General features: G+C 37.8%; 1 protein-coding gene across 8 annotated transcripts in view; it reads right to left on the bottom strand.

The window, feature by feature from the left end:
* Positions 1-18,598, bottom strand: part of LARP4 (La ribonucleoprotein 4) — a 63,547-nt gene that overhangs the window by 10,907 nt on the left and 34,042 nt on the right. For 7 of the 8 annotated variants that reach the window (XM_067009271.1, XM_059082773.2, XM_067009269.1 and 4 more), the window contains 2 exons: positions 2,933-3,145; positions 2,316-2,431 (listed from right to left, as the gene is read on the bottom strand). In XM_067009271.1, coding sequence (XP_066865372.1) covers positions 2,316-2,431; positions 2,933-3,145 — 329 coding nt within the window. Of the gene's footprint in view, positions 1-2,315; positions 2,432-2,932; positions 3,146-9,788; positions 10,564-18,598 lie in introns of those variants that run through there. The other variant, XM_059082776.2, reaches the window with a different exon arrangement.

Raw genomic sequence — 18,598 nt, 5'->3', positions numbered from 1 at the left:
TGTACACAAGTAGTTTTTTTTTTGTGTGTGTGGTACGCGGGCCTCTCACTTTTGTGGCCTCTCCCGTTGCGGAGCACAGGCTCCAGACGCGCGGCCGGAGCGGCCATGGCTCACGGGCCCAGCCGCTCCGTGGCATGTGGGATCTTCCTGGACCAGGGCACGAATCCATGTCCCCTGCATCGCCAGGTGGACTCTCAACCACTGGACCAACAGGGAAGCCCCACAAGTAGCTTTGAATAACAAGCAAAATTATACTAAACCTATCCTGTACCTTCAAAACCACAGATATATCTCCTCATAAGCAAGAATGACTTGGGACTTCGCTGGTGGCTCAGTGGTTAAGACCCCACGCTCCCAATGCAGGGGGCTTAGGATCGATCCCGCCTCAGGGAACTGGATCCCACATGCATGCCTCAACTAAGGCGCCCACCTCCTGCAACCAAGGAGCCCACCTCCCAAAACTAAGACTGGGTCCATCCATCCATCCAACCAACCAACCAAATAAATAATTAAATAAAATTTTAAAGCCAAGAATGACTTGACTGTCATTCTTGGCTTCTTTTTTTTTTTACCTCTTGAAAGCACAGCAGTGCTTTCAAGTGACAATAAAGGAATACCATAAGCCCACTTAATGTATTTTTAAGTCAAGCATCTGCAAACACCAATACTTTTTGTTGTTATTAAAAATTGTTTTTAGTCTCTTATAACCAAGATGTCTACTTCATGTAACTGTTTAAAGCAAAATTCACCTCTTCAAAGAAATGTGAAATCAACAGATACATATTTTTACAAAGCTACTATTTCTAATCATGAGAAATCTGTATCTCCTCACAAGGGAAGTTATAAACTGTCATTTGTATTAACTCAATAATTTTTACTTTATTTTTTCTTTTGTTTTTTTGTGGTACATGGGCCTCTCACTGTTGTGGCCTCTCCCAATGTGGAGCACAAGCTCTGGACACAAAGGCTCAGCGGCCACGGCTCAGGGGCTCAGCTGCTCCGTGGCATGTGGGATCTTCTCGGACCGGGGCACGAACCCGTGTACCCTGCATCAGCAGGCAGACTCCCAACCACTGTGCCACCAGAGAAGCCCTAACTCAATTATTTTTAAGAAAAAAACTTTACTAGCTATAATAGAAGAAAAGAAAATGTGCTAATCTCAGGTCTGCTGATGATAAAAGGCCACATAACCCTAGCCTCTTCAACTTTCACTTTCTTCAATTCATCTGTAAAATGAATTAAAACTACATCATAACAAAGGTCTTTCCAGATTTAAACATCACTGTCTCTGTGTGCACATGGAAATTAAATAATCTTTTTGGAACAACAGGATGGAGGTTAGAGGACAGTGTGTGTTTTTTTTTTTTTTGTGGTACGCGGGTCTCTCACTGTTGTGGCCTCTCCCGTTGTAGAGCGCAGGCTCGGCGGCCATGGCTCACGGGCCCAGCCCCTCCGTGGCATGTGGGATCCTCTCGGACCGGGGCACGAACCTGCATCCCCTGAATCGGCAGGCGGACTCTCAACTACTGTGCCACCAGGGAAGCCCGACAGTGTGTGTTTTTAAAGCTCACTGTACTTCTACTCATATGTCCTAGCAATACTTGAATTTTGCTGTTATTACTGTATCACCAAACTAAGGGTCATCTACAAGAACACAAGTAATCTTTTGTTTATAAAGAATCCTTCATTCTTATAATATGAAGAGTTCTCATTTGAAACTTCATAAAGCAATTAAGAATGTGTATATGTAGCAAAATTTTCTCAACACTTAAAAATGATCTTCAGGGAATCCCCTGGCAGTCCAGTGGTTAGGACTTGGTGCTTTCATTGCCGTGGGCCTGGGGTTTGATCTGGGGAACTTAGGGAACTAAGATCCCACAGGCCGCAAGGCAGGGACAAAGAAAAAAAAAAAAGATATTCAAATGCTTTAACCAATTGTGTCAGTTAAAGTGAGTACATGGCTTCCCTGGTGGCTCAGTGGTTAAGAATCCGCCTGCCGATGCAGGGGACATGGGTTCGTGCCCTGGTCCGGGAAGATCCCACACGCCGCAGAGCAACTAAGCCTGTGCTCCACAACTACTAAGCCCGTGAGCCACAACTACTGAAGCCCGTGCGCCTAGAGCCCGTGTTCTGCAACAAGAGAAGCTACCCAATGAGAAGCCTGTGCACCACAACAAAGAGTAGTCCCCATTCGCCGCAACTAGAGAAAGCCCATGCACAGCAACTGAAGACCCAACACAGCCAAAAATAAAATAAATTAAATAAATAAATTTAAAAATAAATAAATAAATTCCAGCTATCGTTTTTTATCTTACCGATTTTTTTGGAATGGTCGACCCATATTCACAGCAGCAGCAGCAGCAGCAGCATTTGTTTTATAAGATCCTGGTGAATTAAAGCCATTCACAAAACTACCATTGGGAAAAGGAGCCTAAAAGAAAATTTTAATGTTTAAAAGCTAGTCACAGTAAAGACAAAAATCTGGTGTGAAGGTCATAAGAAACTTCTGATGAACTAACCTAGCATCAATTTCTTTGATAAGCCAAAAATAATTTTAAACATTTGCAATACTCACTCCAAGTTATCACTTGAATTACAGAACAAGGAACAACTGGTTCAACACTTAATAAAGAATATTTCTCTCTGAAAAAGTTTCACAAAACTAAAATCATTTAAAATCATTCAGGATTTCTCCAATCTATTAATTTACCCAGCAACATTTAAAGAATAAAATAATAGGAACCAATAGTTCAACTTAGTCATATGTATATATTTGACATGGGGGATCAAATATCCTTATCACCATTTAAAAGCCAGAAAGTAACCAATATCAACACAAAACAAAATAAAACATGAACTCTAATTCTAGCTGATTTCTTCAAATTTCAGCTTCAGTGAAAAAATTGTATTATTCTGTAAGGATCTCACTTACCAGTGGTGTTTCAAAGTAAGGTGTGGGATTTGGAGACCAAGACTGAGGCACAATACTATAAACAGAGTACTGTTGGTGAGGATTATAAACAGGCTGCATAAAGACCGGTGAGGCATACTGTGCTTGAGTTTGAATGGGTGGACTATACATACTAGAATCCATTAATCGATAACCATTCTTAGCAAAAAACGTATTGATGGCTTTTATCCTTGCCTAGAAGCAAGAAGAACACAAAGGATATAATCACAAAGGATTAAGTGTATATTTTCACAGATATAGTTAATTTACATTTGGAACATATTTTCCATGTCATTATTTCCATGTACTATAGAGTTAGTAGAGCAAAAGGAAAGGAAATGATTGATAGCTGTACTTTTAAAAACTTTTACATGGCAAATAAAATTAATATAATAAACAAAGCCATGAAAGTCAAAATATTAAAACTAACTGCAACTTATCACAAGCAAGGGGGAAAAGAAAGGCAAATGGCTCTTATATGAAAAGATGCTAGACCTTGCTCATAAGAGAAATGCAATTAAAATGGAATTAACATTTCTCACTTATAAAATTGGAAAAAGTATAAAAATTTGACAACATACTCTGTTGATAAGGCTGTGGCAAAACAGGTACTCTGATACATTGATGATGGGCATTCAAAACAACACAACCCTTAAAAAGGAAAATTCAGCAATGTCTTCCAAAATATCACATATGCATATTATCATATTCTTATCAATCCCACTTCTAGGAAACTTTACCACAATATACACAGACCAAAAAGAGGTTTTTAAAAAAATGATGCATACGGCTATTCACTGACACTTACTATGATAGGAAGTGGGGAGGCGTGGGGGGCTCAGACCCACAAATCTCCCAAACACATGCTCACACACACAAAACAACCCAACAGTCCATCAATGATTGAAAACAACATGGTATATCCACACAATTATCAGATATAAGAAAGAAAAAAAAAAAGGGAAGAAACGTGAGGAACTGCTCTAAATATTATAATGGAGTGATTCCCAGAAAATACTATTAAAAAAAAAAAAAGAGGCAAGGCAAGGAGAAAGGTATGTATAGTAAGGTATTGTTTAGATAAAGTTAGATGTGGATATGAAGATATACTTGCATTCACACACAGACACGTGAATATGAATTTAATATACTATTTTAGATATTTTACTTTTAAGCCATGCACATATTGAATAAAATTTTTAAAAAAGAGTTTGTAAAAGTTCAATGCAAAATGAACCTAAATGTGTATGCAACTAGAGGAATAACACAGAGACACTCTAAATGGCTTTGAACCATAGTAAAAATCAACTGTTATGAACGTTCCTTAGGAACAAACCACAAGGCAAAGTACAGAAAAAAGTCTTAATTTGTTTTCAGAATTATATTACTATTGGTATTGTTATTCTGAGACTTCTGTCTGTGATTTTGGATATAGCAAATCATAAATTATATTGGGGTCACTGACATCTGAGATTTTCATATGGGAGAAAAGAGATGCAGATGGCAACTGAAGAAATAAAAACCATGTAGCCTGAATTTAAATCAAAAGCATCGATATAAACTCATGATATATATTGTCTTAAAAAAAAGTATTTAATAGCTCTGTTCAAGAAAAGGTTTAGAAATAATAACCAAACCATTAGCCAGAAGTACTCCTTGTGCCTAACCAGTGGACTGCAAAACATTACTTTCCCATAAAAGTAACATGGCAACTCCAGAGCCTTTTGACACAAAATGTACAAGAGCCTGGAACATCTTGTCACACTAGAGAGCAAGGAACATTGAAAATTACCATGACAAAAGGACTCAAAGAGGCCATACTTCATCAGTAAGGACAATGAACACACCAAATATGTTTAAATATTCAAAACCAAAAAATATCTGAATGGTCATTTTTGAAGGTTGCCAGGGAACCAACACATTATTTTGAAAACTGGTAGTAAAAGCTAGAACCAAGCATTTATCATACATTGTATATATGAGCTGTACCTCAGGGTAATGAAGGTGAACAAAAGCTTTTCTTTATGGAAGTGTTTCAAATAATAAATGGAAAAAAGATAGCACAGAAACAGTACCACTTTGCAACCCTTAACAAATCAATACATCTAGTCAATGATCAGCAGCAGCTAGTATAAGAGAGATACACAAATACATATACTACATGTTTTTGTTCTCTTTGCTGCTCCAAAATAAAATCTAATTCTGATTAAGCCTCTAGTTCTAGATACCAATTTGCATGAAATACAGAGGTCAGAGGATTGTGTTAAACTACACTCAAGAATATAACTTGGGACTTCCCTGGTGGCACAGTGGTTAAGAATCTGCCTGCCAATGCAGGGGACATGGGTTCATGCACGGGCTTCAACTAAGCCCATGCACCACAGCTACTGAGCCTGTGCTCTAGAGCCCATGAGCCACAATTACTGAAGCTCATGCACCGCAACAAGAGAAACCACCGTAATGAGAAGCCCGCGCACCGCAACGAAGAGTAGCCCCCACTTGCTGCAACTAGAGAAACTCCACATGCAGCAATGAAGACCCAACGCAGCCAAAAATAATAAATAAATTTATATTTTAAAAAACTTATTAAAAAAAGAGCTCATTTTTAAAATAAAAAAGAATATAACTACCCAATTCAAAAGTGGAAAGAGAACTTGAATAGGTATTTGTCTAAAGAAGATATATAAATGGCCAATAAGCAGGCGAAGAGATGCTCAACATCACTAATCATTGAAGAAATGCAATTAAAACCACAGAGATATCATATCACATTCATTAAAATAGCTATTAACAAGAAACAGAAAACAGCCAAATGTTGGAGAGGATGTGGAGAAACTGGAACCCTTGTGCACTGTTGGTGGGAATATAAAATGGTATAGCCATTGTGGAAAACAGTATGGAGGTCCCTCGAAAAATTAAAAATAGAATTACCATATGACCCAGCAATTCCACTTCTGGGTATATATGCAAAAGAATTGAAAGCAGAATCTTGAAGAGAAATTTGTATACCAATGTTCATAGCAGCCTTATTCACAAAAGCTAAAATGTGGAAGGCAAACCCAAGTGTCCATCAACAGATGAATGGATAAACAAATTGTTATATATACATACAATGGATTATTCAGCCTTAGAAAGGAGGGAAATTCTGCAATATGCTACATGGATGAACCTTGAAGACACCATATTAAAGTGAAATAAGCAAGTCACAAGGAGACAAATACTATATGATTCCATTTATATGAGATAAATGGTCAAAAATCAAAGAAAGTATGGGCTGAAGGAGGGGAAAGTGGAGAGTTACTGTTTAATAGGCACAGAGTTTCAGTTTTATAAGAAGAAAAGAGTTATGAGAATGGATGGTGGCGATGGCTGCACAACAATGTGAATGTGTTTAATATTACGGCACTGATAAATGAAATTAAAATTTAAAATGGTTAAGATGGTAAATTTTATGTATGTGTATTTTAACACAATAAGAAACCACATAGCTAACGAAATGTATAATGTGAGAAACTTTGTAAGACAAATAACAGTAATTTCAAAAACATACTTCCAAAAGTAAAACTAAAGAGGTAGTGGACAAATCATAAACTGTACTTTATTTTATATTGTTATTATTATTTTGCCACTCCCCATGGCTTGTGGGATCTTAGTTCCCTGACCAGGGACTGAACCTGGGGCCCCAGCAGTGAGAATGCCGAATCCGAACCACTGGACCACCAGGCAATTCCCCAAATAATAAATTTTAGAAAAGAAAAAAGAGAAAGAAAAAATGTGAATTGGGAAAATGTGAACAGTGCCTGATGTTTAAGAAATTATTGTTTATTTTTCAAAAAGTGTGATAGTAGTGTGGCTATTTTTTTTAATTCCTTTCTTTTAGAGATACCAATATTAGTTTATTAATATACAGATGAAATTAAGTTTCAAATTTGCTTCAAAATACCTGGGGACATCGGGAAGTAGGTGGGATTAAGATGAAACAACAATACCCATGCTCTACTAATTAATCTATTAAAACCAAATAAAGATGCTATGGATAAAAGGGAAATAATGTCCTTAAAGACTGAATAAAAGGGGAAATCTCAGCAGAGAAGGAATATATTGTTTAAAATGGAAATGCTAGAACACAACTTGAAGATGAATTCAAGTCCACAGAAAGTATCCAATCTGAAGAAAGAGATGGAAGAAAAACAGAATCGCAGTGAATCAAGCAGTCCTACATGTGTAACTGAAATCTCAAAAGGAGAGGAGAAAGTGAGGCAGAAAATTTTTTGAAAACCTAGAGGTTGAAATCCCCCCAATTTGGTGAAAAACATCAATTTACAAACAATAAGTTCAGAACACCCCAAGCAGGATAAATAGAAAACCATAGCTAGACACACTAGAGTCAACCTACTGAAAACCAAAGAAAACAAAACAAAAAATATCTCGGTGGCAGGCAGAGAAAAACAACACATATTACAAGAATGCCTCACTAGAAAGAACAGAAGCCAGAAAACAATGCAGTCTTAAAAGGAGGAAAAAAAATTAAAACTATCAACCCAGAATTCTGTATCCATGTCATATATCAATGTACAGAATTCTGTACCCATCAAAAATGAGTGTGAAATACAAGACAGCTTTAGATGAGGAAAAACTAAGAAAATTCATCCCTGGTGGGCACTGTTAAGTAACATCAAAGGAAGTTCTTTAGCCTGAAAGGAACTAATACCAGGTAGATCTACGGAGGAAGAGCAATAAAAAATGGTTTCTTGCTTATTTACAAGAGAAACAAGATAAAATGTGAAGCAACTTATTAGCACACACAGTAAATGTTCCACTGGACTCCTTCACAAGCATATCTCTAGGCCAAAATCTGCAAGGACCCTTGAACTTGGATGTCCACTGCACAAGAGTGAGAGCTCTTCCAAATTATCATGGGTGATTTTTATTAATTTTTGAATCATTAACACTATAATTTTTCAATTAATTGGGCACAAAGATATACTAAAATATAGCACTGTGGTATCATAATAGCTTTTATAACTTTTAAATTTTTGTGAAAAACGTAAATAACTATGATTCAGAGGAAAACACTAATGCAAAAGCATCCTTATATAAAATAGATAAAATCTGAGAAAAATGATAGGTCTAAATTGGAGTTTAAGCATTTAAAGCCATTTTATTAAAAAAAATTGTCAGAATCTAATTTCACATCAGATTTTAAACTACTTTAAAATAAATAACTCTCCATTAAAAAAAATATTAGGTTAAGAACAGAAATACTAATATTTATATTTTGTATTTGTATATGCTGTACTATAAAGCAGAAATCAATATGTATTAAATTAATTTACTTCATCAAAGAGCAAGTAGTAAAGAAATCATGTTAATATGCTGCAAGGAGTGTTTACATTCAATACAATATGCTTTATGGATTCAGGAAAGAGATTCTGTATTAGGTAGGGTAGATTACATTACTGTAATGAATGTACAAATGATTTAAAAGGCTCAAACACAAAAAAATTACATTTCCCTTATTAATACATTTCACAAAATACGTTTAAGTTATGTACGCTGAAAACTACAAAGCAATGAGGAGAGAAACGAAAAGCCTAGATAAATGGAGATACCATGTTAGAGGACTTGATATTAATAAGGTGGCAATCCTCTCAAATTAATCTATAGAGTCAATGCAATTCCAATCAAAATACCAGCAAGTATTTTTGTAAAACCGACACACTGATTTGAAAATTTATATGAAAATGTTAATGACTTGGAATACCAAAAATAATTTTGGAAAATCAAAACAACTTTGAGAACTTACATATTATCTGATTTTGTAACTTATTATAAAGCTACAGTAATCAAAACAGCAGGGAACTTACTTAGGGATAAACATAGATCAACAGAAAAGAACAGAGGCTAGAAATAGACCAAAGCATATATATGCTTTAATAGTCAACAAAGGAATAGTCTTCAACAAATGGTTCTGGAACAAGTATTATACTTCTTTTAAAAACAGAACCTTGGGCTTCCCTGGTGGCACAGTGGTTGCGAGTCCGCCTGCCGATGCAGGGGACACGGGTTCGTGCTCCGGTCCGGGAAGATCCCACATGCCGCGGAGCGGCTGGGCCCATGATCCATGGCCGCTGAGCCTGCGCGTCTGGAGCCTGTGCTCCACAACAGGAGAGGCCACGACAGTGAGAGGCCCGTGTACCACAAAAAAAACCCAAAAAACAAACAAACCAACCAGTCACAACATTCCCTTAAGTATAAGCCTAATCCAGAGCAAGACTCTCACTCTCTTCAATTCTATGAACGCTGAGAGAGGTGAGGAAGCTGCAGAAGAAAAGTCTGAAGCTAGCAGAGGATGGTTCATGAGGTTTAAGGAAAGAAGACGTCTCCACAACATCAAAGTACAAGATGAAGCAGCAAGTGCTGATGTAGAAGCTGCAACAAATTATTCAGCAGATCTAGCTAAAATAAGTAATGAAGATTTTCAACGTAGACAAAACAGTTTTATATTGGAAGAAGATGCCATCTAGGACTTTTATAGCTAGAGAGGATAAGCCAATTCCTGGCCTCAAGGCTTCAAAGCTTCAAAGGACAGGCTGACTCTCTTGTTATGGGCTAATGCAGCTGGTGACTTTAATTTGAAACCAATACTCATTAGCCATTCCAAAAATCCTTTGGCCCTTCAGTATTATGCTAAATCTACTCTACCTAGGTGTGTTCTGTGAATGCAACAACAAAGCTCAGATGATAGCACAACTGCTGACAACATGGTTTACTAAATATTTTAGGCCTACTATTGAGAACTACTGCTCAGAAAAAAAGATTCCTTTCAAAATATTACTGCTCACTGACAATGCACCTGGTCACCCAAGAGCTTAATGGAGATGCACGTTAAGATTCATGTTGTTTTCATGACTGCTAACACAGCTTCCATTCTGCAGCCCATGGATCAAGGAGTAATTTCAACTTTCAAGTCTTATTATTTAAGAAATAGATTTCTTGGGCTTCCCTAGTGGCACAGTGGTTGAGAGTCCACCTGCCAATGCAGGGGACGCAGGTTCGTGCCCCAGTCCAGGAGGATCCCATGTGCTGCTGAGCAGCTGGGCCCGTGGGCCATGGCCACTGAGCCTGTGTGTCTGGAGCCTGTGCTCCGCAACGGGAGAGGCCACAGCGGTGGGAGGCCCGTGTACCTCAAAAAAAAAAAAAAAAAAGAAGAAGAAATAGATTTCTTAAGGCTATATAGTAGCTGCCATAGATAACAGATCTGGGCAAAGTCAATCAAAAATCTCTGGAAAGGATTCACCCATTCTAGACGCCATTAAGTTCATTCATGATTCATGGAAAGAAGACAAAATACCAACATGAATAGGAGTTTAGAAGAAGTTGATTCCAACCTTCATAGATAACTGAGCAGTTCAAGACTTCAGTGTAAGAAGTAACTGCAGATGTGGTGGAAACAGCAAAAGAACTAGAATTAGAAGTAGAGCCTGAAGATGGGATTGAATTGCTACCATCTCATGATGAAACTTGAACAGATGAGGAGTTGCTTCTTATAGATGAGGAAAGAAAGTGGTTTCTTGAGATAGAATCTCCTTCTGATGAAGATGCTGGGAAGACTGTTGAAATGACAACAAAGGATTTAGAATATTACATAAACTTAGTTGTTAAGGCAGTGGCAGGGTTTGAGAGGACTGACTCCAATTTTAAGAGGCTCTACTGTGGATAAAATGCTATCAAACAGCACTGTGTGCTACAGAGAAATGGTTTGTGAAAGGACAAAATTGATATGGCAAACCTCACTTTTGTCCTATTTTAAGAAACTGCCATGGCCACCCCCAGCTTCAGCCACCACCATCCTGATCCATCAGCAGCCATCAACATCAAGGCAAGATCCCCCACCAGCTGCGGCCTCTCCCATTGCGGAGCACAGGCTGCCGGACGTGCAGGCCCAGTGGCCATGGCCCAAGGGCCCAGCTGCTCTGCGGCACATGGGACCTTCCCGGACCGGGGCACGAACCCGTGTCCCCTGCATCGGCAGGCGGACTCTCAACCACTGCGCCACCAGGGAAGCCCCACTTTTTTTTTTTTTTTTTTTAAGCAATGAAGTATTTTTAAATTAAGGTATGTATATTTTTTGACATAATGGTATTGCACACCTAACAGATTCCAGTAGAGTGTAAATATAGCTTTTATATGTCCTGGGAAACCAAAAAATTCGTGTACATGCTACAATACGTTTTACTAAAAATTATGGCAAGTGAAAGAAGTCAGGTACAAAAGAGAATATACTGTGTGGTTTCATTCATATGAAACTACAGAAAAAAACAAACCTATAGCAGCAGAAAGCAGATCAATAATTGCCAACACTGGATGCTGATGAGGGGAGACTGACTGAGAAAACAACAGTGCATAAATTTGCAAAAACTAATAAAAAATGTATGCTTCAAATAAGTACATTTTATTGTATGTAAACTACATTTTAAGAATGTTGATTAAAAAAGAAATTTTTTCTTAGAGAGGGCCTAGCAAAACTAGATTCAAACCCAAAGGCGTAAAGAAAAATATTTTTATTGTAATCTTGCTACAACAAAATGGATTTCCACACAAATACCACAAACATAATAACAATACAAATAGTTAATTTGACAAGAAGATTAAGCTCCTCTAAGAACTCATACAAATCAATAAGAAAATCTTCACAGAAAAATAGTCAAGGGGACTCCCCTGGCAGTCCATTGGTTAAGATTCCATGTTTCCACTGCAGGGGGCACAGGTTCAATCCCTCGTCAGGGAACTAAGATCCCACATGTGTAGTATGCCCCCCCCCAAAAAAAGTTGGAAAATCAGAGAATCAACCACAGGAAATTTTAAAGAAATAAAAAATACTGTAGGGACGTCCCTGGTGGCACAGTGGTTAAGAATCCGCCTGCAAATGCAGGGGACACGGGTTTGAGCCCTGGTCCAGGAAGATCCCACATGCCATGGAGTAACTAAGCCCGTGTGCCACAACTACTGACCCTGTGCTCTAGAGCCCGCGAGCCACGACTACTGAAGTCTGTGTGCCTAGAGCCTGTGCTCCGCAACAAGAGAAGCCACCACAATGAGAAACCCGGGCACCACAACCAAGAGTAGCCCCCACTCAGCAATGAAGACTCAACATAGCCAAAAGTAAATAAATAAAATAAATTAATTTAAAAAAAATATTGTAAGAGTGTAAATTGGTTCTACCTAATAAGTAAATGGATATACTCTTCGATATAGATAATTTAGTTCTAGGGTATTATCCTAAAGTTATAATTGCATATATAAACAGAAAAACAGTGGTAAAACAGAATAGGCTCTATGCATAAGCACCTCCACTGCATCAATAATTAAGCAAGAAAGAATGCTTGTACACTTATAACAACTAGGTGAGTGCATGACAAAAGGAGAGGCTGCTGATCTTTTCTAAGTGAGCAGTATACAAAAGTAGCCACCATCCCTGCCCCTCAGTGGCTTGTGTTCCTGGAGTTGTTGGCTGGTGCCAAGGCATGTAGTGGGGACTTTGTTCTCCAAAAATTGAGGGTGCATTGTGGTTGGTCTGGTGGATCCCTGAGAAATCAGTGCCCATGCTTGCCTTAGTTTTGGCCCTCTTCACAGCAGCAGATTCCCCTGGTGACTGACTTAAAAGGACAAAATCCTTTGCCACCAGCACTATCCCATTCAGAGCCAGACATTTATGGAAATCTTTACCAGGTCACATGCCAAATGCAGAGATAATGGAACAGAAATTTCAGTGACCACAAACAACAAGGAATATATATTTTGTGAAAATAATTTGGAAAAGTCACAAATGAACAGCTATAGCCCTCAACAAGCAAAAAAATCAGTAATAAATGAGGAGCAGGAGAATCAGATTTCCAGAGTTAACACTTTACACTACTTGGCATGTCTAATTCTCAAAAAAAATTACAAAACACACAAAGAAACAAAAAACCATGGTCCATTCACAGGAAAAAAAGAATTTGATAGAAACCATCCTGAGGAAGCTCAGACATTAGAATTACTGGCCAAAGATGTTAAATCAACTATCTTAAGTGTACTGAATAAGCTAATGAAAACCATGGACAAACCTAATAGCGATCCGGAAAAAGATGTATAAACAAAATGATAAAAGGTAATCAGTACACCTACCCTTCAAGAAATGCTAACAGGAGTTGTTCAAGGTGAAATGAAAAGACATCAAACAATCAAAGCCATAAGAAGAAATAAAGAACACTGGTAATTACACAGGTAAATTTAAAAAATATTATTGTACAATTGTCCCTTGGTATCTACAGGGGACTGGTTGCAGAACCTAGAAATACAAAGGACTGACTGCACCTCTGGTATGTGACTCCTCTTTTTTCCTTATATGATTCAAAAGAGAAATGAACAAAACAATATAAAGTGATACCAATGGGAACACATATAAAGATGTAACCTGTGACAATAAGAATATAAAGGGGGATGGACAGAGAAGTATAGAAGCAGAGTATTTGTACACTACTGAAACTAAATTGATATTATTCAAATGAGGTTGTTATATATTTAAGATGTTAATTGTAACCCCCAAGAGAATCACTAAAAAAACAAAACAAAACAAAACAAAACAAAACTTAAAAGTATACAGAATAGGGCTTCCCTGGTGGCGCAGTGGTTGAGAGTCTGCCTGCCGATGTAGGGGACACAGGTTCGCACCCTGGTCTGGGAGGATCCCACATGCTGCGGAGCGGCTAGGCCCATGAGCCATGGCCGCTGAGCCTGTGTTTCCAGAGCCTGTGCTCCGCAATGGGAGAGGCCACAATAGTGAGAGGCCCGCATACCACAAAAAGAAAAAAGAATAGGAAAGAAGGATATTGAAATAGTTACATTACAAAATTTCAAAAAAGGCAATAATGGAGGAATTGAGGGGGAAAAGACATTTAGGACACACAGAAAACAAATACCTAAACGACAGAAGTATCCCTACTTATCAGTAAGAACTTTAAATGTAAATGGCATAAACTCTCTTCTTAAAAGGCAGACACTGGTGGGTTGAATTAAAAAAACAAGATTCATCCATATGCTGTCTATAAGAGATGCCTTTTAGATTTGAAGACATTGAAATTAACAGAACTGAAAAGGGTATTCCAAGCAAACAGTAATCAAAATACAGCTAAGATGATTATATTATTATTATGCAAAACAGACTAAGTCAAAAAAGCTTATTAGAGACAAGGGAGATTATATATTGATAAAAGGTTCAATCCAGCAAAAAGATAAAACAATTATAAACATACATGCATCTTCCAAGAGAGCCCCAAAATATGTAAAGCAAAAACTGACAGAATTAAAAGGATAGACAGTTCTGCAATAATAGAGACTTCAATAACCCACTTTCAATAATGAATAATAACAAAACAGAAAAGCAATAAACAGGGACTTCCCTGGTGTCACAGTGGTTAAGACTCCATGCTCCCAATGCAGGGGGCCCAGATTCGATCCCTGGTCAGGGAACTAGATCCCACATGCATGCTACAAGTTAGAGTTTGCATGCCACAACTAAGGAGCCCTCCTGCCACAACTAAGACCCAATGCAACCAAATAAATAAATAAATAAAATAAAAGCAATAAACAAATAGGGAACTTGAATAACACTACAAACACTGACAGACAGTACCCTAAAACACCAGAGTATATATTTTTATCAAGTGTACATGGAACATTCTCTATGAGAGACCAAAACTGGTTTTAATAAATTTCAAAAGACTGATATCTTACAAAGCATCTCCTCTGTCCACAATGGAATGAAACTAGAGATCAGTGACAGAAGGAAAACTAGAAAAATCACAAATTAAATTAAACAACATACATTCTTAACCAATGGGTCAAAGATGAAATCGCAAGAGAAATTAGAAAATAATTTGAGATGAATGAACACAAAAACACAACATATTAGAACTTACTGGATGTATTAGCCATAAAAAGGAACAAAACTGGGTCATCTGTAGAGACGTGGATGTACCCAGAGACTGTCATACAGAGTGAAGTGAGTCAGAAAGAGGAAAAACAAATATCGTGGGCTTCCCTGGTGGTGCAGTGGTTGAGAATCTGCCTGCCAATGCAGGGGACACGGGTTCGAGCCCTGGTCTGGGAAGATCCCACATGCGGCGGAGCAACTGGACCCGTGAGCCACAACTACTGAGCCTGTGCGTAGGAAGTCCCTGTTTATTGCTTTTCTGTTTTGTTATTATTCATTATTGAAAGTGGGTTATTGAAGTCTCTATTATTGCAGAACTGTCTGTCCTTTTAATTCTGTCAGTTTTTGCTTTACATATTTTGGGGCTCTCTTGGAAGATGCATGTATGTTTATAATTGTTTTATCTTTTTGCTGGATTGAACCTTTTATCAATATATAATCTCCTTTGTCTCTAATAAGCTTTTTTGACTTAGTCTGTTTTGCATAATAATAACATAGTCATCTTAGTTGTATTTTGATTACTGTTTGCTGGAGCCTGCGCTCTGCAACAAGAGAAGCCGCGACAGTGAGAGGTCTGTGCACCGCGATGAAGAGTGGCCCCCACTCGCCACAACTAGAGAAAGCCCTCACACAGAAACAAAGACCCAACACAGCCAAAAATAAATAAATAAGTTTTAAAAAAAAATCGTATATTAATGCATATATGTGGAATCTAGAAAAATGGTACAGATGAACTGGTTTGCAAGGCAGCAATAGAGACACAGATGCAGAGAACATACGTATGGACACCAAGGGGGGAAGGGGGTGGGTTGAACTGGGAGATTGGAATTGACATATATACATTAATATGTATAAAATAGATAACTAATGAGAACCTGCTGTATAGCAGAGGGAACTCCACTATACAGTAGAAATGAGGACAACATTGTAAAACAACTATACCCCAATAAAAAAGAACTTACTGGATGTTATAAAAACAGTGTGAAGAGGGAAACTTATAGCCATAAGCACCTATGTTAAAAAAGAATGATCTCAAAGCAATAACCTAAGCTACCACCTAAAAACTAGAAAGAAGCAAACTAAAACCAAAGATAGCAGGAGGAAATAATAAAGATTAGAATGGAGATAAAAAGAACAGAGAAATGACAAAAATCAATGAAACTGAAAGCTGGTTCTTTGAAAAGATCAAGAAAATGAACGAACCTTTAGCTAGATTGACTAAGAAAGGTAAAAGATTCCAATTACTAAATCAGAAATGAAAACTAAAATCAGACCCAAATACTGATTTTACAGAAATAAAAAGAATACAAGAGAACAGTGTAGAAAAGGCAGATCGACATGTGGATAACCTAGATGAAACGGACAGATTCCTAGAAACACACAAACTACAAAAACTGACCCGAGAAGGTGGAAATTTGAATAAACCTTTAAGAAGGAGGTCGAATCAGTGATTTAAAAATTTCAAAGAGGCCATATGATCCAACAATCCCACTCTTGGACATATATCCAGACAAAACTATAATCTGAAAAGATACGTGCACCCCTATGTTCACAACAGCACTATTAACTTTTTTTTTTTTTTCGGTACACGGGCCTCTCACTGTTGTGGCCTCTCCCGCTGCGAAGCATAGGCTCTGGACACGCAGGCTCAGCGGCCATGGCTCACGGGCCCAGCCGCTCCACGGCATGTGGGATCTTCCCGGACTGGGGCACGAACCCGTGTCCCCTGCATCGGCAGGTGGACTCACAACCACCGCACCACCAGGGAAGCCCCACAACAGCACTATTTACAACAGCCAAGACATGGAAACAACCTAAATATGCCCATTGACAGATGAATGGATAAAGATGTGAGATAGACACACACACACACACACACAGACACACACACACACACGGAACATTACTCAGCCATAAAGAAAGAATGAAATAATGCCATCTGCAGCTACATGGACGGACATAGATTATCATACTAAGTGAAGTCAGTCAGAAAGAGAAAGACAAATACCATATGATATCACTTATATGTGGAATCTAAAATATGACACAAATGAACTTATCTATGAAACAGAAACAGACTCATATATGTAGAGAGCAGACTTGTGGTTGCCAAGGAGCAGGAGGGGTGAGGGAGGGCTGGATTGGGAGTTTGGGACTAGCAGATGGAAACTATTATATACAGAATGGATAGACAACAAGATTCTATTGTACAACACAGGGAACTATATTCAATATCCTGTAATAAACCATAATGGAAAAGAAAAGAAAAATGTCACCAATCCTTCTCAATTAACACCAATCCTTCCCAAACTCTTCCAAAAAAACTGAAGAAGAGGGAACACTTCCTAACTCATTCTATGAGGCCAGTATTACTCTGATAAAACAGACAAAGACACTACAAGGGGGGGAAGAAACCTATAGGCCAATATCCCTTATGAATATAGATTTTTAAAATCCACAAAAAAATACTAGCAAATTCAACTTGTCAGGAGTTAAGAGTATACGTCTTGACCAAGTAGGATTTATTCCAGAAATGGGGGTGGGAGAATGGGGAGGGAGGATGGGAGGTGGGGTGGTTCAACATAAGAAAATCAATGTAATATGGCACATTAACAAAACAAAGGAAAAACACACACGATTGTCTCAATTGATACAGGAAAAGCATTTCAAAGAATTCCACACTTTCAAGGTAAGAATACTCAAACTGGGAACTGAAGGGAACTTCATCAACATGACAAAGGCCATATGTGAAAAGCACATAGTTGATATCACACTCAGTGGTAAAAGACTGATGGTTTTCCCCCTAAGATCAAGAACAAGACAAGGATGCCCACTTTTGCCATTTCACTCAACATAGTATTGGAAGTTCTAGCCAGAGCAATTAGGCAAGAAAAAGTAATAAAAGACATCCAAACTAGAAAGGAGAAGTAAAATTATCTGTTTGTAAATGACATGATCTTACATGTAGAAAATTCTTAAAGAATCAGACCCCCACCCCCACCACCCAAAAAAGTTAGATCTAATCAACCGGTACAGCAAAGATGCAGGATATAAAATCAACACTCAAAAATGGTTGTATTTCTATACACTAGGAATGAACAATCTGAAAAGGAAATTAAGAAAATTCCATTGACAACAGTATCAAAGAGAACAAAATACTTAGGAATACATCACCTATACAATGAAAACTACAACAAATTGCTGAAAGAAATGACAAACCTAAATAAATATAATGAAATCCCATGTTCATGGATTGGAGGACTCAATATTGTTAAGATGACAATAATATTCAAATGATATACAGAGTCAGTGTACTATCTAAGTCCCAATGGCATTTGCTTGGAGAAACAGAAAACTCCAACCTAAAATTCATATGAAATTTCAAGTGGTCCTGAATACCATCAACAGTATTAAAAAAGAACAGTAAAAGTGAACAGCTCATATTTCTCATTTTCAAATCTTACTACAAAGCTACAGTAATTGAAATAGTGTGGTACTGGCATAAAGACAGACATACAGACCAATTAAATGGAAATAGAGAGCCAAGAAATAAACTCAGCTCCTCCCATGGACACACCAAGTATACAAGTACTTACAGAGCAAGTATCTATGACAACAACCTGAAGACTAACAGAAAAGATTTTCCACAACTAAAGACATGAAGAAGGAAG

Source organism: Kogia breviceps, chromosome 12 (genome assembly GCF_026419965.1).
Source record: "Kogia breviceps isolate mKogBre1 chromosome 12, mKogBre1 haplotype 1, whole genome shotgun sequence".
NCBI lineage: Eukaryota > Metazoa > Chordata > Mammalia > Artiodactyla > Physeteridae > Kogia > Kogia breviceps.
The sequence above is the reverse complement of the archived record's forward strand: the minus strand, read 5'-3'. Positions and strand labels throughout refer to the sequence as shown.